General features: G+C 45.2%; 1 protein-coding gene across 5 annotated transcripts in view; it reads right to left on the bottom strand.

Moving 5' to 3' along the window:
• The window catches only part of cracdl (CRACD like), a 196,454-nt gene that overhangs the window by 86,112 nt on the left and 84,812 nt on the right, over positions 1-25,530 (bottom strand). For all 5 annotated transcript variants that reach the window (XM_033023218.1, XM_033023219.1, XM_033023221.1 and 2 more), the window contains one exon: positions 2,583-2,659. In XM_033023218.1, coding sequence (XP_032879109.1) covers positions 2,583-2,646 — 64 coding nt within the window. In that variant the 5' untranslated portion in view covers positions 2,647-2,659. The remainder of the gene's footprint in view (positions 1-2,582; positions 2,660-25,530) is intronic.

Raw genomic sequence — 25,530 nt, 5'->3', positions numbered from 1 at the left:
GGTGCTGCTTCTTCCTGCCTACAAGCAGCAATTAAAGAGCGCACCCCCAGAAGTGAGGACAGCACAGAGCTGGTCGGGGGGGGGGGCAGAAGAAAAACTCCAGGACTGTTTGGAGTCTGTAGACTGGGCAATGTTCAAGGACTCGGCAACGGACTTGAACGAATATGCCACAGTCGTTACAGACTTCATAAAGAAATGTGTGGAGGATTGCATCCCTACAAAAACCTTCCGAGTGTTTCCCAATCAGAAACCTTGGATGAACTTTGAGATCCGCACTCTTCTGAAGTCCAGACACAGGGCATTCACCTCCAATGATACAGTGGCCTACATGAAGACGAGATACGACCTTGGTAAGGCCATCAAAAAGGCCAAAAGGGACTTCTGCTCCAAACTGGAGGACGAGACAGATGTTCGGCAGCTGTGGCAGGGTCTGAATGCAATCACCTCCTACAAGGCAAAACCAGGAGGCAGCTCGAATGCCGGTGTAACATCACTCCCTGACGAGCTCAATGCGTTTTACGCACGCTTTGACAGGGAGAATACTGATGTGCCTTCCCGATCCCCCATTCGCTGTGATGGCATTTCAGTCTCAGTCACAGAGGCCGATGTCAGGAAATCCTTCAGAGGGGTGAACCCCCGAAAAGCACCTGGACCTGATGGTATACCCGGCCGTGTTCTAAAAACCTGTGCGGACCAACTGGCGGGAGTTTTTACGGACATTTTCAACCTCTCACTTCTGAGGTCTGAGGTCCCCACCTGCTTTAAAAGGGCATCAATTATACCGGTGCCCAAGAAGAGTAAGGTGACATGCCTCAATGATTATCGACCAGTGGCACTAACGCCGGTGGTGATGAAGTGCTTTGAGAGGTTGATCATGGAGCAAATCAACTCCTACATCGACAAAAACCTGGACCCACTGCAGTTTGCGTACCGCCACAACAGATCAACGGTGGATGCGATCTCGCTGGCCCTCCACTCCGCACTGGACCACTTGGACAACAAAAACTCATATGTCAGGCTGTTATTCATTGATTACAGCTCGGCATTTAACACAATCATCCCCTCCAAACTGGTTACCAAACTCGCAGAACTGGGTCTCTGCGCATCCCTCTGCAACTGGATCCTCGACTTCCTCGTCCACAGACCACAGTCTGTTCGTATTGGCGGAAATGTGTCAGCCTCAATAACAATCAGCACGGGAGCACCTCAAGGCTGCGTGCTCAGCCCCCTGCTGTACTCACTCTATACCCATGACTGCGTAGCGAACCACAGTGCGAACTCCATCATCAAGTTCGCTGACGACACCACTATTGTGGGGCGTATCACTGATGGGGATGAGTCAGAGTACAGAAGAGAGATCGAGCAACTGTCCATATGGTGCCAGCGCAATAACCTGGCCCTCAACACCAGCAAAACCAAGGAACTGATTGTGGACTTTGGAAGGAGTAGGAGGGGGACCCACAGCCCCATTTATATCAACGGGTCGATGGTTGAAAGGGTCAAGAACTTCAAATTCCTGGGCGTGCACATCTCTGAAGATCTTTCCTGGTCCGAGAACACTAACGCAATTATCAAAAAAGCTCATCAGCGCCTCTACTTCCTGAGAAGATTACGGAGAGTCGGATTGTCAAGTTAGACTCTCTCTAACTTCTACAGGTGCACAGTCGAGAGCATGCTGACCGGTTGCATCGTGGCTTGGTTCGGCAATTTGAGCGCCCTGGAGAGGAAAAGACTACAAAAAGTAGTAAACACTGACCAGTCCATCATCGGCTCTGACCTTCCTTCCATCGAGGGGATTTATCGCAGTCGCTGCCTCAAAAAGGCTGGCAGTATCATCAAAGACCCACACCATCCTGGCCACACACTCATCTCCCTGCTACCTTCAGGTAGAAGGTACAGGAGCCTGAAGACTGCAACAACCAGGTTCAGGAATAGCTACTTCCCCTCAGCCATCAGGCTATTAAACCTGGCTCGGACAAAACTCTGATTATTAGCAACCACTTTCTGTTATTTGCACTACCAGTTTATTTATTCATGTGTGTATATATTTATATCATGGTATATGGACACATTTATCTGTTTTGTAGTAAATGCCTACTATTTTCTGTGTGCTTAAGCAAAGCAAGAATTTCATTGTCCTATACAGGGACACATGACAATAAAACTCACTTGAACACTTGAACACTTGAGGTGAGAAAAAAACTTTTTCACCCAGAGAGTTGTGAATATATGGAATTCCCTGCCATAGAGGGCAGTGGAGGCCAAATCACTGGATGGATTTAAGAGAGAGTTAGATAGAGCTCTAGGGGCTAGTGGGGCCAAGGGATATGGGAAGAAGGCAGGCACGGGTTATTGATAGGGGACGATCAGCCATGATCACAATGAATGGCGGTGCTGGCTCGAAGGGCCGAATGGCCTCCTCCTGCACCTATTTTCTATGTTTCTATGAACAAGGATTGTTCGACGTATTCTACAAAGAGGCAGGCATAGCTGGGGCACTTTGCAACCCCAGCACTTTGTGTCTTTTTGTTGTAAGCCAGCATCTGCAGTTCCGTGCTTCTACTTAAGTAACATCTATTTACCTGAGCTATCTTCAGTGGGCCCTTCAGTTTCCTGCATCTTGGGGTCTGTCAAACCAGTCGCCATGAAGGTGTTCTCACTGGGAAAGAAACACAAAAGGGTTGTTAATCTTTGTGAATCATATTATTACAAAAACCTTGTAAAAAATCCAACAGTGTCACTAGCATAATAGTGATGAGTCGCACCCTGGCCACTCCCTCTTCTCCCCTCTTCCATCGGGCTAAAAGTATAGGTGTGAAAACGCACACCTCCAGATTCAGGGACAGTTTCTTCCCAGCTGTTATCAGGCAACTGAACCATCCTACCACAACTAGAGAGCAGTCAAGAACTACTACAGGTGCACAACCTTTTATCCGAAAGCCTTGGGGCCAGACACTTTTCGTAATTCAGAATTTGTCGGCCTTCGGAATGGAAATTTTTTAGCGTAGATTTTAATGGCTGGCTCAGTGGTAGAGTGCTCGGCTCATATCCGCAAGGTCGCGAGTTTGCGCCTTGATCCCGGCAGTTACTCGGTCGCGAGTTTGAGTCTTCAAAGTCGTTTTTTCTTGCAGAATAAATGTCTGTATGAAATGCAGTGTAGGAGAGGTGTACTGACTGTGTGGGCAGAACTTTGGAAGTGATTGCCCACCAGTCTAAAAAGCCGCTGTGTCTCCCTGTCCCTGGGATAGCAGGGGGCGATCAAACAGCACAATACCCCCCTCCCCCTCCAACTCCAAAGGAATCCGCTCCCCGATGGGCCGCTACGGTGACAAGTGGCAGTTCGCCCACAGCCCGAGCTGCGCCCCCTCATCCGCCACCCCAAGAACAAGACGTACCTTGCACACCATCAGCTTCTGCCCCTACGTGTTCCTCTGGAGTTGGAGCGGGGCTGGGCTGGAGTTGCTGCTGGCTGTGGGTCTCTGGGATCTCCCTGCTTGCAGTGGGCCTGGGGGTCGGTGTCCCGTTGGTCCTGACGTCTCCGGCCACCCCCCTGGACTGGAGCTGAGACTGGGAACTGTACCGCCCTTGCCCCCTCCCTCTGCAACTGCAAACAACCCCACTCTCCTGCAAGGGCGGTACAGTTCCCGGAGGATGGCAGGTGGCCGGAGACGTCAGGACCAACAGGAACCCGCTCCCCGATGGGCCCCGCTCCCCGACGCCCCGAGCTGCGCCCCGTCATCCGCAACCCAGGTTCCTCTGTAGTTGGAGCGGGGCTGGGCTGGGCTGCTGTTGGCTGTGGGTCTCTGGGATCTCCGTGCTTGCAGTGGGCCTGGGGGTCGGTGTCCCGATGAGGGGGCGCAGCTCGGGGAACGGCTTCTGGTGGTCCTGACGTCTCCGGCCAGTTTGCAGTTTTCCTCTGGAGTTGGAACGGGGCTGGGCTGCTGCTGGCTGTGGGTCTCTGGGATCTCCGTGCTTGCAGTGGGCCTGGGGGTCGGTGTCCCGTTGGTCGTGACGTCTCCAGTGACTGGCACTGTCCTGCTATCATCACCGACGTGAAGACAGTGCAAAGCCCCCGCGCCGGTGCAATGAGCGGGGAGCTGGAGAGGGGAGGGAAGGGGTCACACACATGGCCGGGATGCAGAGGGGTGTAGGTGGGGTGAAATTGAAGGGAGTGACAATCTGCTGCTGCCTGCCCGCTGAGTTAAAAAGTTCCCACGCAAGACTCACGATACACTGTGTATCGTGAGTCTACCGTGGGAACTTTTTAACTCAGCGGGCAGGCAGCAGCAGATTGTCAATTATTAACCCTCCCGCGCAATATACCCTCGCCTTCTCTTTTATGAATGGGGATTTAGTTCCCCTTTCTTCGAGGACCGACCGGAGGTTCCGCTGTCACCTCTGCGGGCCACCCTCGGTGAACGTTTTCAAGGACCTTTCTTCAAGGACCGAAAAAATGTCCGTTATTCGGAGGTTTTCGTTATTTGGATCTTCGGATAAAAGGTTGTGCACCTGTAGTGGGAGAGTCTAGGATCAGAGGCCATAGCCTAAGAATAAATGGACGTACCTTTAGAAAGGAGATGAGGAGGAATTTGTTTAATCAGAGGGTGGTGAATCTGTGCCTGTGTGTGAAAAAGTTGTCCCTCAGCTTTGTATTAAATATTTCCCTTCGCACCTAAGACCTGTGCCCTCTGGTTCATGATTCCCCTACTCCGAGTAAAAGCCCCTTCATTCATGATTTTACACACCTCTATAAAATCACCCTCAGCATCCTGCGCTCCAAGGAATGAAGTCCCAGCCTGCCTGCCCTCTCCCTGTAGCTTAGGCCCTCGAGACCAGGCAACATTTTTTTTTTTTTGCATTCTTTCCAGCTTAATGAGATTGTTCATACAGCAGACTGGCCAAAACTGAACACAATGCTGCTAATGTGGCACTGAAAAGCTTTTGTTGCATGCTAACCAGTCAGCGGAAAGACTATACATGATTACAATTGAGCCATCCACAGTGTATAATAATAATAATAATAATAATAATAATAATAATAATAATAATAATAATAATAATAATAATAATAATAAACTTTACTACGGACTAGAGGTCCAGACAAGGGGCAACATTACATAAAACATGCATTGCATATTCAATATCATAAAATACATATAAAATCTTAGTATATCACATAAAAACATCATAAATTATATATTTAAAAAAAAACACAATACATAAGTTAAAAATCCAAATTAAAAGAATGATCAATGTCCTAGAACGAGACAACGATACCAGTGTCTCCACAGCTGGGATTCGTAGCGTGTAGTGCTAACCCTTATGTTTGACAAGGCCACAATAATCACATTTTTAGAGTAATTTATCCTGCAAATGAATTTATACATGTGGTGTCTTAGGATAGCTTCTAAAGATACATGATAAAGGGAATAACGTTTAGTGCAAGAGAAAGTCCAGTGAGATCCAATTAAAAATAGTCAGAGGATGTCCAGTGGGGTAGATAGTAGCTCAGTACTACAATTGAGTTGTTAATAGGATCAGTTGCCTGATAACTACAGCGGCAGAGGAGCGTGGAGGTCACCAATGGCTACGCTTGGCCAGGCCCACCCTGCTATGCCACAACAGACCTTCATGGTCAGATCAAGATCCCTGCATTTACAACAACTGCGACTTGAAAATGTCACCAAACTGGCGAATCTGTATACTGCCCCAGTGTAATACTGCTATTCACTTGAACTGTATCTGAGATAGTTACCTAATATGTATCGAAGTGCTTGCGTATCGTGATACTTGCACTGAACTGTTTACAAAAATGAATTTCACTGTCCCCAGGTACATGTGAATAAAAGTAAGTAAACTTCATTGGACAAACACTCTTCCAACTTCATGAGGTCTTGATGCAGATCTGCGATCTTTGCTGGCTTTGAAAAAAAGTTAAAGGCCTCCACATTACAAAGTTGGTCAACTCCTGGTGCTCTGAGACCACCTAACCAGAGGTTCCCGAGGCAAACCAGAGGTAAATGGTAATTCAGCAGAATTCAAAGAAGTAGGTGATGGAAAGGCAGAGCATTTCTGGAACAAATTGTATGCCTTTTAATGTATTAAGCCAAAGATAAATTGCATTGTTGTTATTCCGTTGCTATGTTGTGTAAGAACAATATACTGCTACGTGCATAAAGTCCAAACTGAATGACAAATTACTCTGCTTTGGTCTATTTTCTCTTGACATCATTCATAAACAATTAAGACACTTGACTTTTGGGGTCTGGATTCAAATACAACTGGGTATTCAAAAAAGCCTCAAAAACTAATCAACGCATGTCCTCGTATTGCTGTAACCCAAGCGGTCTGGAATAGACACATGCTCCGACAAGAAATAGTCTATAAATAGTAAATGCAGGAAGTTTTGCAGAATGGTCTACGTTTGTGACTGCAGGCTCGTGCTGCCACACATACATAATTAATGTAAATCATTTACTGAGAACACAAGGCATCAGGACCTCATTTTGTTCACCTCTGAAGAGATCAGGTAAACATTGCATCCACAGGAAGCCAGTGTAGCTTTGTCTCCCATCAACCATTAATTTCATGCATTATCTTCAGAATCATTATGCTTTACAGTCTTACAAATGTCTTTACAGTTCCCATTTACTCGCAAGTACGCCCTGGACTTTCAAAATATCTCTTGTTCCAGATATCAGCTGATCTGCGCTGCATTTTGAGCAATTTTCATTTTATATTTCCAAAGATTTTCCTTTTGGTTTTTACCCTCTATCTCCTTCATTTACATGGAACAGTACAGCACAGGAACAGGCCCTTCAGCCCACAATGTCCATGCCAAACATGATGCCAAGTTAAAGTAATCTCCTTTGCCTGAAGCTAATCCATACCTGTCCATTCCCTGCATATCCACATGCCTATCTAAAAACCACTTAAGAATCCCTACCGTATCTGCCTCCACCTAACTTTAACCCTTAGATGCATGTTCCAGGCACCCACTTTACCCAAGACTAAAGCCTTGAAGTATCCTATTAGATGCTATAACCAACTATTGAGAAAAGCGGACATAATGGTTATCAAGTGGTTTCACACAGAGAGTGATGAATCTGTGGAATTCTCTGCCACAGAAGGTAGTTGAGGCCAGTTCATTGGCTATATTTAAGAGGGAGTTAGATGTGGCTCTTGTGGCTAAACTGATCAGGGGGTATGGAGAGAAGGATACTGAGTTGGATGATCAGCCATGATTATATTGAATGGCGGTGCAGGCTCGAAGGGCCGAATGGCCTACTCCTGCACCTATTTTCTATGTTTCTAAGTGTGTAGTAAGGAACTGCAAATGCTGGTTTAAACTGAAGATAGACACAAAAAGCTGGAGTAACTCAGCGGGACAGGTAGCATCTCTGGAGTGAAGGAATGGGTGACGTTTCAGGTCTGGACCCTTCTTCAGACTGTCTCCAGGGATGCTACCTGTCCCGCTGAGTTACTGCAGCTTTTTATGTCTATTTAATGATTATCAAGACAGGCATATATTGTGTAGTTCTATAGTGATCTACAGTAGCCAACATATGTACTTTTGTCAATATGTGAGCAATTCCAATCTGCTGACAATAATCTTGCGATATTACAACCCAGTGCAAGCCCTTCTTCTGGTCTTACAGGGCAGCTTTAATGAAGAAACAGAAACCGTTTTACTTTTAAGCTGGGGAAGGAGCTTAGGGTCAACAGCTGGCATAAACCGATAAAGTACAAATAGATTTTGTTTTGCCTTTTTCTTGTTCCGTCTACATGTGCTGCAAACCAGAGATAATGGGAAAGAAGGAAAATGCTAACAAGTTGAAAATGGATTCCGATCAAGTATCAAACTAGTATCAAGAGGATTTTCTCAGAGATGTCTTGCTCCAGATTATATAGTCCTGGTGACACAGCACTTGGAATATTTTGTAGAGGTCTGATCTCTGCCTTAGGAAGGAAGCATATACTTTAAGCATAAGGATATAACTGGATGATACGAACAAAAGGGATAAGTGTTACAGCTCTTGGTGCAGGATCATCACCCTGGCTTTTCTTTCATTTCTATGAAGGAGCGGCACAGCACAGTGGCGCAGCAATAGAGGTGCAGCCTTACAGCGCCAGAGTCCTGGGTTCGATCTTGACTACGAGTGCAGTCTGTATGGAGTTTGTACGTTCTCCCTGTGACCGCGTGGGGTTTCTCCGGGTGCTCCGGTTTCCTCCCACACTCCAGAGACATACAGGTTTGTAGGTTAATTGGCTTCAGTAATATTGTAAATTGTCCCTAGTGTGTGGGATAGTGCTAGTGTACGGGCTGATCGCTGGTTGGCGCGGACTTGGTGAGCCGAAAGGACCTGTTTACGCGCTGTATCTCAAAAGTCTAAATTGAAAGACGCCAAGTGTATTAATTAACAGGGAAGTATTGACTTTCCAGATTTGAAATAATTCACCTTCCCGCAACAGGAAAGGTTTTCCCTTTTTAAAGCCATCCACAGTCCTGAAATAGCCAATGGGTGAAAAAGGAGTCAATTCCCTTCATAACGCCACATTTCACGCTTTCCTTTCCCTTCTCTCAAGAGATAGGTAATGCCATCACAGAACGAAAGACTGATACATAGCCTCGACTGACAGACACTTCGTTAACACACCTTCCCCAGTCAACAATGTGCCATTATAGGCTCCACCCTTCCTGAGGTCAAACATTGCTGCCTCTGTTCTGTTCTGGCCTTTTCTTGTCTCCAGTACCCCCACTTGGTTAAGGGAAATAATTAAGTAACATGCTAAAAGTTTGGGGGAAAGATATTTAATTTCGGATATTCTCAAATCCATTTGGTGATCAGCAAAAAAAAATATCTTTAGACAGCAGTTCAAATTCTGGGCAAATATTTGCTCCTAAAACTATATTTAGGAATTTCGTGGGAGCAGTAACATTTTTTTGTATATTTCTACCCACAGCCACAGGATCCACATTCCAAACAAAATGTGTCCAACCTGCAGATAATTTATTTTGCAACCACTAGGATTTTGTTAAGTCTCAATCTCAATTTAAAAAGAATTGTGCGTGTAATCATAAGGTCATAAACGATAGGAGTAGAATTAGGCCATTCGGCCCATCAAGTCTACTCCGCCAGTCAATCATGGCTGATCTATCTCTCCCTCCTAACCCCATTCTTCTGCCTTCGCCCAATAACCTCTGACACCCGTACTAATGACAAATCTATCTATCTCTGCCTTAAAAATATCCACTGACTTGGCCTCCACAGCCTTCTGTGGCAAAGAATTCCACAGATTTACCACCTTCTGACTAAAGAAATGTCTCCTCATCTTCTTCCTAAAAGAACATCCTTTAATTCTGAGGCTATGGCCTCTAGTCCTAGACACCACCACTAGTGGAAACATCCTTTCCACATCCACTCTATCCAAACCATTCATTATTCTGTATGTTTCAATGAGGTCCCCCTTCATTCTTATAAATTCCAGTGAGCACAGGCCCAGTGCCAACAAATGTATACAACCCTTGTTAAGCCACATTTTTTATCCACATATATTTGCCTTTACATAGAAACATCGAAACATAGAAAATAGGTGCAGGAGTAGGCCATTCGGCCCTTCGAGCCTGCACCGCCATTCAATATGAGCATGGCTGATCATCCAACTCAGTATCCTGTACCTGCTTTCTCTCCATACCCCCTGATCCCCTTAGCCACAAGGGCCACATCTAACTCCCTCTTAAATATAACCAATGAACTGGCCTCAACTACCTTCTGTGGCAGAGAATTCCAGAGATTCACCAATCTCTGTGTGAAAAATGTTTTTCTCATCTCGGTCCTAAAAGACTTCCCCCTATCCTTAAACTGTGACCCCTTGTTCTGGACTTCCCCAACATCGGGAACAATCTTCCTGCATCTAGCCTGTCCAACCCCTTAAGAATTTTGTAAGTTTCTATAAGATCCCCCCTCAATCTTCTAAATTCTAGCGAGTACAAGCCGAGTCTTTCTTCATATGAAAGTCCTGACATCCCAGGAATCAGTCTGGTGAACCTTCTCTGTACTCCCTCTATGGCAAGAATGTCTTTCCTCAGATTAGGAGACCCAAAACTGTACGCAATACTCCAGGTACTCCATAGAAACAGAGAATGTTGGAAACACTCAAGATGTCAGGCAGTGGAATGCAAATCCATAAATCCATCAAAGTGTGGTCAGGGTGACATGGCTCTTTGATGATCTTGGCTACATTTTTTATGATGACGTTTCCTCTAGATCATTTCGAAGGTGGGAAGGTTCGTACCCGCGATGGACAGAGCAATGCCTACACTCTGTGTCATCTCCTTCATTCCTGGGGTGTACATTCTTGGGGGTCTGAACCAGTTTGTGATGCAACCAGTCAGTATGCTGAATGGGCCGAAAGGCAATGTGGTGTATAGTAACATTCGTAGCTTGATGAAGCGACAATCAGTATTCTGGTTAATGCAGACTACATAGAGGAAAATACCACTGATCTTTTTGGATGCTTTACTGAAGAAGGAGACCTCATTGGCCTTGTGCAACCAAGTACCAAGTGCCAGAAAGCTGGATTAGAGATACAGCGTGGAAACAGGCCCATCGGCCCACCTAGTCCACGCTGACCATCGATCACCCGTATATACTATATAGACACAGAAAGCTGGAATAACTCAGCGGGTCAGACAGCGTCTCTGGAGAAAAGGAATAGGTGACATTTCGGTTCGAGACCCTTCTTCAGACTATACTAGTCATATACTGTCATAGAAACATTGAAAATAGGTGCAGGAGTAGGCCATTCGGCCCTTCGAGCCTGCACCGCCATTAAATATGATCATGGCTGGTCATCCAACTCAGTATCCCGTACCTGCCTTCTCTCCATACCCCCTGATCCCTTTAGCCACAAGGGCCACATCTAACTCCTTCTTAAATATAGCCAATGAACTGGCCTCAGCTACATTCAGTGGCAGAGAGTTCCAGAGATTCACCACTCTCTGTGTGAAAAATGTTTTTCTCATCTCGGTCCTAAAGGATTTCCCCTCTATCCTTAAGCTGTGACCCCTTGTCCTGGACTTCTCCAACATCGGGAACAATCTTCCTGCATCTAGCCTGTCCAACCCCTTAAGAATTTTGTAAGTTTCTATAAGATCCCCCCTCAATCTCCTAAATTCTAGCGAGTACAAACCGAGTCTATCCAGTCTTTCTTCATATGAAAGTCCTGACATCTCAGGAATCAGTCTGGTGAACCTTCTCTGCACTCCCTCTATGGCAAGAATGCCTTTCCTCAGATTAGGAGACCAAAACTGTACGCAATACTCCAGGTGTGGCCTCACCAAGACCCTTATTTGCTGGGGTTAGGGGATTGGGATTGTAGGAATGGATAATACAATAGGGGTGGAACCTCCTTATCTTACCAGATTCTATGAATTAATATGTAATAATAACAAAGAGTGTAGGCTATTTATCCAATACCCATGAATATATATCCGGGAAATGGCTTTACATTTTGGGAATTGCAAGCTAAAAAAAAAACCAAAACGGAAGTGTTTTCCCCATATCTCCCTCAGTTTGTGTTAGGAGGCGCACTATGAAAGCACTTTGAACTAATTAATGATTCTGCGTTCTGCCCAATCACTTTTTTGAGGTGCATTGAAAGACAAATAATAAAACCAAAATTTCAATAGAAAATTAAACAACAACCATCCCAAAATTGACATTAAATCAAATTGAGCTGCAAGGAGTCACGTAGATGTTTTCTGCCACAGTAAATCAGTCAGACTGCTTCACCCTCCATCTAATTTTCTCTTCCACAAAAATCAATTGAAAGAGAAATTGTACAGGATAGTAATAAAAATAAAACAGGCCATCAATTCACTGTGCTCCACTGAGCTCCAAAATTAGGCCTTCTACCCCCCAAGCCTCAAACTGGGGCTGGAATAACACTGACCATTGTTCGAATTGTCTATTTAATAATGAGGCTTCAATCTGGTGAAAATGATAATTGGCTAAATGGAGCGTCAGCAACATTCTGCATTATAAGCACGTGTGTGTATATATTCCTCCCATGATTTTGCACACATAATGTGATTTGGACTTTGCCAGTCAAGGGTTTACTTGGTTTGAATTGGGGATTGTTATTGTGCAGGCCTCACATAAAAACAGCCTTTCCAGCTCCGAGCCTTCTGCTCCAAGCTGGAGGATGAGACGGATGTTCGGCAACTGTGGCAGGGCTTGAATGCCATCACCTCCTACAAGGCGAAATCAGGAGGCGGCTCAAACGAGAGTGAAGCATCACTCCCTGACGAGCTCAATGCGTTCTACGCACGGTTCGATAGGGAGAACACTGATGTGCCTTCCCGAGCCCCTATTCGCCCTGACGGTGTTACAGTCATAGTCACAGAGGCCGACGTCAGAAGATACTTCAGGGGGGTGAACCCTCGGAAAGCGCCTGGACTTGATGGTATACCCGGTCGAGTTCTCAAGACCTGTGCAGACCAACTGGCAGGAGTTTTCACGGACATTTTCAACCTCTCACTTCTGAGGTCTGAGGTCCCCACCTGCTTTAAAAGGGCATCAATAATACCGGTGCCCAAGAAGAGCAAGGAGACGTGCCTCAATGACTATCGACCAGTGGCACTAACGTCTGTGGTGATGAAGTGCTTTGAGAGGTTGGTTATGGTGCACATCAACTCCTACCTTGACAAGAACCTCGACCAACTACAGTTGTCATACCGCCACAACAGGCCAACGGTAGATGCAATTTCACTGGCTCTCCACTCCGCACTGGACCACTTGGACAATAAAAACACCTATGTCAGGCTGTTGTTTATAGACCACAGCTCGGCGTTTAATACCATCATCCCTTCCAAGCTGGTTACCAAGCTCACGGAAACATAGAAACATAGAAAATAGGTGGAGGAGTACAGGAGGAAACATAGAAAATAGGTGGAGAGCCTGCACAGCCATTCAATATGATCATGGCTGATCAACCAACTCAGTATTCTGTACCTGCCTTCTCTCCATATCCCCTGATCCCTTTAGCCACAAGGGCCACATCTAACTCCCTCTTAAATATAGCCAATGAACTGGCCTCAACTACCTTCTGTGGCAGAGAATTCCAGAGATTTACCACTCTCTGTGTGAAAAAAAGTTTTCCTCATCTCGGTCCTAAAAGATTTCCCCCTTATCCTTAAACTGTGACTCCTTGTTCTGGACTTCCCCAACATCGGGAACAAACTTCCTGCATCTAGCCTGTCCAACCCTTAAGAATTTTGTAAGTTTCTATAAGATCCCCCCTCATTCTTCTAAATTCTAGCGAGTACAAGCCGAGTCTATCCAGTCTTTCTTCATCTGAAAGTCCTGACATCCCAGGAATCAGTCTGGTGAACCTTCTCTGTACTCCCTCTATAGCAAGAATGTATTTTCTCAGATTTGGAACTGGCCCTCTGCGCATCCCTTTGCAATTGGATCCTCGACTTCCTCATCCACAGACCACAGTCTGTTCGAATTGGAGGAACTACTTCATCCTCAGTAACAATTAGTACGGGAGCACCTCAAGGCTGCGTGCTCAGCCCCCTGCTTTACTCACTCTATACCCATGACTGCGAACTCCATCATCAAGTTCGCCGATGACACCACTGTGGTTGGACAAATCACAGATGGGGACGAGTCAGAATATAGAAGTGAGATTGACCGACTGACCAAATGGTGCCAGCACAACAACATGGCTCTCAACATCAGTAAGACCAAGGAACTGATTGTGGACTTTAGTAGGGGAAGGATGAGGACCCACAATCCTGTTTATATCAACGGGACGATGGTGGAAAGGGTCAATAACTTCAAATTCCTGGGCGTGCATATATTAGGTATGTTGCAAAGCCTACCTGAAGCGTCGTTGAAGATCTGCTGCTGAGGGTGTGCGCGATTTTGGCACCGTTTAGAGGGGGCGGGTTTAAAACGCGATTTTCTCTAAGCTGTTCCAATCGAAAATGTTCAGCCTAGTTAATTATTAACGAAAAATCGCTGGAAGACCCCGTCGCAAAAGCTATTATTAGGTTTAAAGGCCTTGAATAATAGTTATAGTAGTTTAAAAATCAATCTCTAAACCCGCGACCGCCAGCAACCGCAGGGTCTCATAAAGCAAATAGCAGAAGTTAGGTTGTATATTTTTACATTAAAAAGGGCTTCTAAAGATCCCTTTATACAAAGTTTAATATTGCGAGTAGATCAATTTGGGCCCATTATATCGCGCAGTATTTTTCTCGGCATTTGGGGCACAAATCTACCGCAATGTGAACGTTCTAAACCAGCGCGTTCCACAGGGACCCACTGGAAAGCTGATTTAAATGGGCATTTATTTACAGCAATTAAACACTAAATTCCTTCCATTTGGCCTATAAATTAATGTAAATGAGATTTAAAAATCATGTTTTATTGTGAATTATTTGTGAATATTATTTGGACATTTAGGCTATTTAAAAATGTTAATCATTTATTAAGAAATGGATAGATGTTTAGATCTAGTAATTGAAGTCTGAAATTAGCTACAATTAGGTAACTAACTAATTATATGCTTTAATTTCAGGTCATCCAAGTAAGATTATTTTATATTTGTTTCAGAATGCTTCAATCTATGATAACTGAAAATTTCATTCAGTTCTCTTAATTTTTAAGAAGGTTATGGGCTTTTGACTGTTCACGATCACAGCTTTTTTGTTATGTCCATAGAAAATCAATAGGGAACAAGATGCTCATTTCCCAGTATGAAAATGGCCATAACTTTTTAAATACTTGAGATATGAAAGTGAATTGGGTGTCAAATTAAACTTATTTTTATGCTTTATCTGATGGGATAAATTACAGACTTGATTTTTAAAATCTCAAAATTTTGTAACATTGCTACATATATCAGAAGATCTTTCCTGGACCCAGCACACAGATGCAATTGTAAAGAAGGCACATCAGCGACTCTGAGACGATTACGGAGATTCGGCATGTCGAAGAGGATTCTCCTAAATTTTTACAAGTGCACGGTAGAGAGCATTCTGACTGGTTACAACATGGCCTTGTTCGGCAACTTGAATGTCCAGGAGCGAAAATGACAACCAAAAGTTGTGACCACTGCCCAGTCCATCACCGACTGACCTCCCCACCATCGAAGGGATTTATCGTAGTCGCTGCCTCAAAAAGACAGGCAAAATCATCAAGGACCCACACCATCCTGGCCACACACTCATCTCACCACTGCCATCAGGAAGAGGGTACAGGAGCCTGAAGACTGTAACGTCCAGGTTCAGGAACAGCTTCTTCCCCACAGCCATCAGGCTATTAAACACAACGAATAAGCTATGAGCTCTGAACTGCAAAAGACTATATTATTATTTGTTATTTGCATTATATTTCTTATTTATTGAACTTTTTCTTTTTTTCCCCGTTATATACAATTTTTACATATTCACATTTTCTGTTGTGCTGCAGCAAGTAAGAATTTCATTCTCCAGTCGGGGACATATGACAATAAAACACTCTTGACTTCATAGCAAAAGGATTTGAGTATAGGAGCAGGGAGGTTCTACTGCAGTTGTACAGGGTATTGGTGAGACCACACCTGGAGTATTGTGTACAGTTTTGGTCTCCAAATCTGAGGAAAGACATTCTTGCCATAGAGGGAATACAGAGAAGGTTCACCAGACTGATTCCTGGGATGTCAGGACTTTCATATGAAGAAAGGCTGGATAGCTCGGCTTGTACTCGCTAGAATTTAGAAGATTGAGGGGGGATCTTATAGAAACTTACAAAATTCTTAAGGGGTTGGACAGGCTAGATGCAGGAAGATTGTTCCCGATGTTGGGGAAGTCCAGGTCAAGGAGTCACAGTTTAAGGATAAAGGGGAAATCCTTTAGGACCGAGATGAGAAAAACATTTTTCACACAGAGAGTGGTGAATCTCTGGAACTCTCTGCCACAGAAGGTAGTTGAGGCCAGTTCATTGGCTATATTTAAGAGGGAGTTAGATGTGGCCCTTGTGGCTAAAGTGATCAGGTGGTATGGAGAGAAGGCAGGTACAGGATACTGAGTTGGATGATCAGCCATGATCATATTGAATGGTGGTGCAGGCTCGAAGGGCCTAATGACCTACTCCTGCACCTATTTCTATGTTTCTATGTTTATGTTTGACTGTTAGTGTCCAGTCTGAAGAAGGGTCTAGACCCAAAACGTCACCCATTCCTTCTCTCCAGGGATGCAGCCTGTCCCACTAAGTTACTCCAGCATTTTGTGTCTATCTACGGTTTAAACCAGCATCTCCAGTTCCTTCCTACACTCTCCATTAGGGAGTCCCTTTGATCCCTCATGGCCCACTCCCGCCTCCAGCACAGATGGGGTTTTGGATACTGAGTGGGGAAGTACTCCTTGTCGTCACCTTCCACCCACGCAATCTCGCTGCGGTTGTTGCTCCCCAGACTCTGCCCGCAGGCTCTGGACCTCCAGCGGCTCCTCCTCTGGCACCAGATGCTGTTGGCCTTCAGCAAAATCGAGCAGCATGTGGCATTCGGCAGTGAAGCCTCCACCTCTGTTTGGTGTGTGCTGGAGACCCACTATAGACTGATGCAGACAACAAAATCTGATCTTGATGAGATCAACAGCATTTCTAACTCGCTTCATAAGGTCGTGATAGGAGTAGAATTAGGCCATTCGGCCCATCAAGCCTACTCCGCCATTCAACCATGGCTGATGTATCTCTTCCTCCAAACCCCATTCTCCTGCCTTCTCCCCACAACCTCTGACACCCGTACTAATCAAGAATCTATCTATCTCTGCCATAAATATATCCACTGACTTGGCCTCCACAGCCTTCCGTGGCAAAGAATTAAACAGATACACCACCCTCTGACTAAAGAAATTCCTCCTCATCTTCCAAAAAAAACATCCCTTAAATCTGAGCCTATGACCTCTCGTCCTACACTTTCCCACTAGTGGAAACATCCTCACCACATACACCCTATCCAAGCCTTATCTCTTGTTGTATTCTCATTTAGCTGCTGTACAGAGAATCAAGGGGTCATACACACACACAAACAAGCTTTTTAACACATCGTGTTAATCATCACACACCTACTTAAACTCATCCCTCCGTTAATTCTCTCCACATAGCTACTCCTCATCAACTGCCCTCAGTTTCGATCACTCGCCTACATGCTACCTATAATTTACTGTGGCCAACTAGAGACAATGGATGCAATGTTGAGGCTCTATAAGGCGCGGGTCAGGCCGCATTTGGAATACTGTGAGCAATTTTGGGCACCATATCTGAGGAAGGATGTGCTGGCTCTGGAGAGGAGGTTTACAAGAATGATCCCAGGAATAAGTAGGTTAACCTATGATGAGCGTTTGTCGGCACTGGGCCTGTACTCGCTGGAGTTTAGAAGAATGAGGGGTGGGGGGGGGGCCTCATTGAAACACACAGAATAGTGAAAGGCTTGGATAGAGTGCAGCATTGTGGATAAAAGACAATTGTAGGATTAAATCACTCAGTTTAATTTCGAGATGCAGCACGAAAACAGGCCCTTCAGCCCACCAGGTCCGCACACCCGTACACCAGCACCGAAGATAGGCACAAAATGCTGGAGATGATAAGGAAATGTAGAATGGTTCATTGTTAGCTGAGGAGAAGCTGACAACGAGGCATACACAATCCTACACACTAGGAACAATTTACAATTTGTAGAAGCCAAAAATTGTTGTTGGAAAAATAAAAACACATTTTCCCTCTGGTTCTTCTGCTGTTTATTATAAATCTACGTCCTCTTGTTACTGTGTTTAAGAAGGAACTGCAGATGCTGGAAAATCGAAGGTACACAAAAATGCTGGAGAAACTCAGCGGGTGCAGCAGCATCTATGGAGCGAAGGAAATAAAGAAAAAAATAAAGTCTGAAGAAGGGTTTCGGCCCGAAACGTTGCCTATTTCCTTCGCTCCATAGATGCTGCTGCACCCGCTGAGTTTCTCCAGCATTTTTGTGTACCTCCTCTTGTTACTGACCGTTCTGTCCCTCTACATGTTATTAGGACATAGCTATAAACTTTGTTTTGTTGTGCCTTCAAGCTGCATTGTATCATCGATGCTTCTGCAAGCTACTGCTATCATAACTGTCTTCCAACATCGACATTAATGGGTCCACTATTAGGTTGATGTAAAATATTAATTGTTGCCTGCTGCCAATTAACGGAGTCTAATACCTGAAGGCATTATATAAATCCACAAATTTGGGGATTTTTTTTCCCCAGAGCCTTGGACGACAGAGAATTTAGCATTTGAGAAAAAACATTAACTAAAAGATTTTTAATTTGGTCTTTTAAACAGAGTAATTACTAGTTTATAGGAAGGAACTGCAGCTGGTGGTTTAGACACAAAATGTTGGAGTAATGCCCCTGTCCCACTTAGGAAACCTGAACGGAAACCTCTGGAGACCTTGCGCCCCACCCAAGGTTTCCGTGAGTCGCCAGAGGTTTTGGTCACTTTGCCTGGAAAGCCTCCACCGAAGCGTGAGCTGCATCTACAGACCAAAGATCCTACAGGATCTCTGCTACCGACCACACACACACACACACACACACACACACACACCGCGAAGGTGGGGGCCAGGGACAGCAGAGGTGCGCTGTCTGCGTGATGAAGGGGAAGGTAAGCGGCTGCCACAGAACACGGTAAGTCCTTTAGAAAGCGCGGGAGGGAGGGAGAGAGAAGGGGAGAGAGAAGGGGAGAGAGAAGGGAAGGGAAGGGAAGGGAAGGGAAGGGAAGGGAAGAGAAGGGAAGAGAAGGGAAGAGAAGGGAAGAGAGAAGGGGGGAGAAGGGGAGAGAAGGGGGAGAATGGGGGAGGAGGAGAGAGAGAAGGGAAGAGAAGGGGGAGAGAAGGGGAGGTGGAGATAGTTTTAAGAAGTTTAATAAAGTTAGCGGGCATTTTACCTTCCGGCGGATCTTCTAGGTCCTGAAAACCAAAGATCCTATAGGATCTTTATAGGATCTTTGCTGAAAACTCCAATGAGCCAATCAAAATGGCCGGTTAGCAAAGGAGATTGCCTTCGACTGCCTGTAAAGGGCCTGTCCCGCGAGCATGCGACTCCATGTGGCAAGCGCTACCTAACGTGGTCGCTTGAGCCGTACGCGGGGCCGGTCCCACTTCGATCGCCGGAGCCGTATGGAGTTGTGCGGAGCTGGTCCCGACATCGCGCGGGGGTCCGAAAAACTGACCGTGTTCAAAAATTCCGCGCGGCAACGGCCTGCCGGCCCGCAGCCGCCTCGACGCCGTACGTCACACGCGAACTTCCCGCGGACTTCGCTCGCACTTCATGTCACTCACTCGACCTCCGCGCGGCCCCTGCTTCTGGTTAGGTCGCGCTTGCCGCATGGAGTCGCTTAGATCGCGCTAGCCGCATGGAGTCGCATGCTCATGGGACAGGCCCTTAAGTAAATAGCAACCCCACTCCACTGGCTTCGACCAAACGGCAACCTATTTTTATTCTTGGCCGGTCTTGAATTTGTTGAAATAATCGCAGGAACATAGAAGAAGCCTCGACTACGCGGAAACCACTTTCGACCATTAGGGAGAGTGACCAAAACCTCCGGGAACCTCATGGAAACCTTGGGTGGGGCGCAAGGTCACCAGAGGTTTCCGTTCAGGTTTCCTAAGTGGGACAGGGGCTAACTCAGTGGGTCAGGCAGCATCTCTGGAGAATCTTGTAGTTATTTTGTAATTATTAGCTAGTTCTTACCAATGCAAATCATTGCTTAGGCTATGGAGTTCCCATGTTTGAAACCAGCCTGATACAGATGGTAGATGTTGGAAGTAATACTATAAGCAGCAACTACTAATGCAATGAATTCTGCTTTTGTACTTAAGGTGAATTAATTCAGTCAAGAAAAATGAAACATTATAAGAATCAATTTTTTGTAACTGCCTGAAGACTAGTTTCTGTCTTGCAATGTACTTTCTTGTTCCATCAAGTGTGTTTGCTTTTAGGGATCTGAAGGAAAAACATGACTGGTAGATGATGGACAACTTTAAATGTAGATTTTATTCCCTGCTCAGGGCGACTCTGGATCAGTGCGACAAGCAGCAAAATATTTTACTGTGCCTCAGCCTCTCTGAGCCTTCATAAGGGTTAGGTCTTCACGGTGACTTGGTCACTATTATCCAGAGGCCCAGACTACAGATGCAAAGACATACTGTAAAGGTCCTGTCTCACTTTCCAGAGTTACTCACGAACTCTCCCGAGTTTTCCCCTTGATTCGAACTCGGAGAATTACGGTAATAGCCGTTCGTAGGTATTCGGGGCTATTTCTTTTTACTTGTGGACATTTTTCAACATGTTGAAAAAACGTCCCGACTTACCTACGGTTCCTACAGTTCCTACGGCTGGCATTACGAGCTGCTACACAACATCTACGGACTCCTACGGGCTCGCTACCGACATTACCCGACATTCCCCGAGTTCGAATCAAGGGGAAAACTCAGGAGAGTTTGTAATTCGGGAAAGTGGGACAGGGCCTTAAGTCTGTAACTCCACCAGGGAATTTAAATAATTTAGCAAAGGTAATACTAGGTTGTTGCACAAACCCAAAAGAAGATACAAAGATACTAAAGTATCTCAGCAAGTCGGGCAGCATCTCTGGAGAACACAGATAGGTGACGTTTCAGATCAGAATCCTTCTTCAGTCATTCCTAACCCAAAACATCGCTATCCATGTTCTCTGGAGATGCTGCCTGGCCCACTGGAGTTACTCCAGCACTTTGTCTCACTTATTGTAAACCAGCCTCTGCAGTTCCTTGATAGACACAACGTGTTGGAGTAACTCAGTGGGTCAGGTAGCATCTCTGGAGAAAATGGGTGATGTTTCGGATCGGGACTTTGAAGGGTCGGTTCCGACCCAAAACTTCGCCCATCCTTTTTCTCCAGAAATGCTGCCTGACCCTCTGAGTTACTCCAACACTTTGTGTCTATTGTTGGTATAAACCAGCATCTGCAGTTCCTTGTGTCTATTTTTGCATAAACCCATCTGGCTCAATATAGACGTGCAGAGAAGGAAACGTGCCAACTCTCTCTGGTCTGGTCTGTGCAACTCCACACCCGTCAATGTGGCCAACTCTTAACTCTCCTTTGAAATGGTCCAGCCAATCACTTAGATCAGAGGTAACAAGGGTTTTGTCTGTGACACCCACAATATGTGATCAAATAAAATCACATCACCTTTTAAGGCCTCTTTATTTTCCTGGAGTACAGTTTAACTTGGTTTCCGAGCAATGGGGATCCCCAGACTCACGTTTCATTGTCAAAAATCTGGGGGCGGCAAATGGCAATGGGGCAGAGAAATGTCACAGCTGGTAGTGCTGCTGCCTTACAGCGTCAGAGGCCCTGGTTCGATCCTCGCAGCGGGTGTTATCAGGTTGCTGATGTTGTTATCGGGTGTTGATAGACACAAAGTGTTGGAGTAACTCATTCTTCCCATAGAGGGAGTACAGAGAAGGTTCACCAGACTGATTCCTGGGATGTCAGGACTTTCATATGAAGAACAACTGGATAGACTCGGCTTGTACTCGTTAGAATTTAGAAGATTGAGGGGGGATCTTATAGAAACGTACAAAATTCTTAAGGGGTTGGACAGGCTAGATGCAGGAAGATTGTTCCCGATGTTGGGGAAGTCCAGAACAAGGGGTCACAGTTTAAGGATAAGAGGGAAGTCTTTTAGGACCGAGATGAGAAAAACTTTTTTCACACAGAGAGTGGTGAATCTCTGGAATTCTCTGCCACAGAAGGTAGTTGAGGCCAGTTCATTGGCTGTATTTAAGAGGGAGTTAGATGTGGCCCTTGCGGCTAAAGGGATCAGGGGGTATGGAGAGAAGGCAGGTACAGGATACTGAGTGGATGATCAGCCATGATCATATTGAATGGTGGTGCAGGCTCGAAGGGCTGAATGGCCTACTCCTGCACCTATTTTCTATGTTTCTATGTTGTTTTTAAGAGAATTAGATTTAAGTATTAGGGCTAATGGAATCAAAGGATATGGGGAGAAAGCAGGAACGGGGTACTGATTTTGGATGATCAGCCATGATCATATTGAATGGCGGTGCTGGCACGAAGGGCCGAATGGCCTACTACTGCACCTATTTTCTATGTTTCTATATAATCTGCGTGGCGTTTGCATGTTCTCTTTGTGATCGTACGAGTTCTTCCGCAGGCTCCATTTCCACCTATATCCCAAAGTTGTGTGGGTTTGTAGTTTAAATTGGCCTCTGCAAGAATTGCCCCTAATGAGTACGGGGGTTGAAGAGAGAGTGGGATAACATAGAACTAGTGTAAACAGGTGATCGATGTTTCAATGTGGACTCGTTGAGCTGGTGCCTATTTCTATGCTTTATTTCTAACAAAAAATAATTGGCTTCTCCTTCTCCCAATCATTCTCATTCAAAATCTGATCCTTGGTGACAGCATTCGCTGATGTTCGTTTGGTAATGGCACACATTCAATTTCTCTGGAATCATTCTCACGCCCTCCAGTTCCTCCATGGTTTCAAACTACTTTAAACTCAGCCATGGATGTACTGCGTTTCCCTCTGGTAAACCCGAGGACAGAAACAGGCTTTGGTTACACCAGAGATGCTTGCTCCATCCCCATCCCTCACATTCCAATAGTTTGTCATGTGGGAGCCTCAAATGGGAGCATTCACATCCTCGCCAGGCAATTGTAGACTTGAGAACAAAGGTCTAGGTTGATGTGATACTAAAAAGATACAACGCATTTGGAGAGAGTGTCAGATAAGATATTAACCAAAGGCCTTATCTGCTTTCCTTGGCACAAGAAAGACATTCTTGTTATAGAGGGAGTACAGAGAAGGTTCACCAGACTGATACCTGGGATGTCAGGACTTTCATATGAAGAAAGACTGGATAGACTCGGCTTGTACTCGCTAGAATTTAGAAGATTGAGGGGGGGATCTTATAGAAACTTACAAAGTTCTTAAGGGGTTGGACAGGCTAGATGCAGGAAGATTATTCCTGATGTCGGGGAAGTCCAGAACAAGGGGTCACAGTTTAAGGATAAGAGGGAAGTCTTTTAGGACCGAGATGAGAAAATCATTTTTTACACAGAGAGTGGTGAATCTGTGTAATTCTCTGCCACAGAAGGTAGTTGAGGCCAGTTCATTGACGATATTTAAGAGGGAGTTAGGTGTGGCCCTTGTGGCTAAAGGGATCAGGGGGTATGGAGAGAAAGCAGGTACAGGATACTGAGTTGGATGATCAACCATGATCATATTGAATGGCGGTGCAGGCTCGAGGGGCCGAATGGCCTACTCCTGCACCTATTTTCTATGTTTCTATGTTTCTATGTGATTCATCCTATGACGCTAGTTTGACAATAAGAAGATGAGAAATTCCAGTGTCCAAATCAATAATCATCCCTCACTTAACACCAATAGTACAAATAATCTGGTCCTTATCAAGTGATTATGTGCAGGAGTTTGCTGTACACAAATTAGTGCCTGTGTTTTCAAAATGCAGCATTCAAAGATGTTAGACACAAAATGTTGGGGTCAGGCAGCATTTCTGAGGAATTTAATTTCAGAAATACAGAAATGTTGGAGAAAATAAGTTAATGGGTTGAAAGCTCACAGACATGTCTAATGCTCACAGCTCACATTCTATTAAACGTTAATCAGAATTACCGATACCACGATCAGAGCAATTCTTAAAGATATGGTCTCCTTTCATCGATTTATTACAAGTATAATATGGTGCAACTCAACTCTGGAAATTTTCCGTTTCTGAACTGGGTGAGGGGTGTGGAAAGATATGAAGTAGGTATATCCCATTTCTGTTTCTCCGTTCTTTCTTTTACAACTCTATGGGGTTTCTTCTCTCTATTCTTCTACAAACTACGCATCACTATTTCCCTTACTCTTTCCTTTACTCTCTCTTTCTTTCTTCTGTGACTTTTCTATTGTTAAATTTAAAACAAGAAGTTGTACACAAAATGTATTATGTCTTATGCCACGGTTTATACTACTGTACATTGCTTCTAATAAAAATACAAATTTTAAAAAAATGTTTTAAAAAGAATTACCGATACCACAATGTTCTGACCCTATATCTATCTCGATAGTGCTGTGTATTGGTGCTCTCAACTCAGTACGTATATAGTTTGTTGATTTTTGTCGTCTCTGTAGTCAAGTACTCGTCCATTTGTAATAATGCCCCTGTCCCACTTAGGAAACCTGAACGGAAACTTCTGGAGACTTTGTGCCCCACCCAAGGTTTCCATGCGGTTCCCGGAGGTTCCTGGAGGTTTTTGTCAGTCTCCTTACCTGCTTCCACTACCTGCAACCTCCAGCAACCACCTGCAACCTCCGGGAACCGCACGGAAACCTTGGGTGGGGCGCAAAGTCTCCAGAGGTTTCCGTTCAGGATTCCTAAGTGGGACAGGGGCATAAAACTCTTCAGAGTTTTTGCTGTTACGTTCTTGAATTGTCTCTGTGGTCACTCCAGCCATTCACCTCCTTAAAAATGACTTATTTGATCAATCGTCTGATGAACTGTCTTAAATCGTTTCAGCCTAAATGTTTCAATAGTTTCTTTATTGTCACGTGTACCAGATACAGTGAAGTACATTTTTTTGCGTACAGCTCAGCAAGACTATCCCCTTACATAAGCACAATCACCCCGGTCAGTCCAGCATGCACAGAACAGCCCGCTGAGTCCATATGCAGGAGGCCCCATTTCAAGTCAAGTCAAGTTTATTCGTCACATACACATACGAGATGTGCAGTGAAATGAAAAGTGGCAATGCTCGCGGACTTTGTGCAAAAAGACAAACAAACAAACAAACAAACTACAAACAGAATGGAACAGAATCACATATTCTTTTACATATTAAATATTGTGGGCGGAAGGAAAATGGAAAAAAACATCAATTTTTTTTTAAAAAGCAGTAGAATGGCACAGTAAAAGTTAGTTCCTGGTGAGATAGGAGTTTACAGTCCGAATGGCCTCTGGGAAGAAACTCCTTCTCATCCTCTCCATTCTCACAGCATGGCAACGGAGGCGTTTGCCTGACCGTAGCAGCTGGAACAGTCCGTTGCAGGGGTGGAAGGGGTCTCCCATGATTTTATTGGCTCTGGAGTTGCACCTCCTGTTGTATAGTTCCTGCAGGGGGGCGAGTGAAGTTCCCATAGTGCGTTCGGCCGAACGCACTACTCTCTGCAGAGCCTTCTTGTCCTGGGCAGAGCAATTCCCAAACCAGATTGTAATTTTGGCACCATTTTACAGTCCCATCTGCAGCTGGCCACAAATGCCCATTGCAGCCGTCACATCCATTCCGGTCGTCCCGCGGCCTGATGTCCCTCTCCCCACCTGGCCCTCTTCGGCCCTTGATCCCAGGGGCTGGGGGGGGTGGGGGGGGGGGCATTCTCCCTTACATCTCACTGGAGCGCCTTTCTAAGTTAGTCAATGTACGGGTGCAAATCCTTGTAGACA

The sequence above is a fragment of the Amblyraja radiata genome, chromosome 6 (genome assembly GCF_010909765.2).
Source record: "Amblyraja radiata isolate CabotCenter1 chromosome 6, sAmbRad1.1.pri, whole genome shotgun sequence".
In the NCBI taxonomy this organism is placed as follows: Eukaryota; Metazoa; Chordata; class Chondrichthyes; order Rajiformes; family Rajidae; genus Amblyraja; species Amblyraja radiata.
This window is presented reverse-complemented; position numbering and strand designations above follow the sequence as displayed.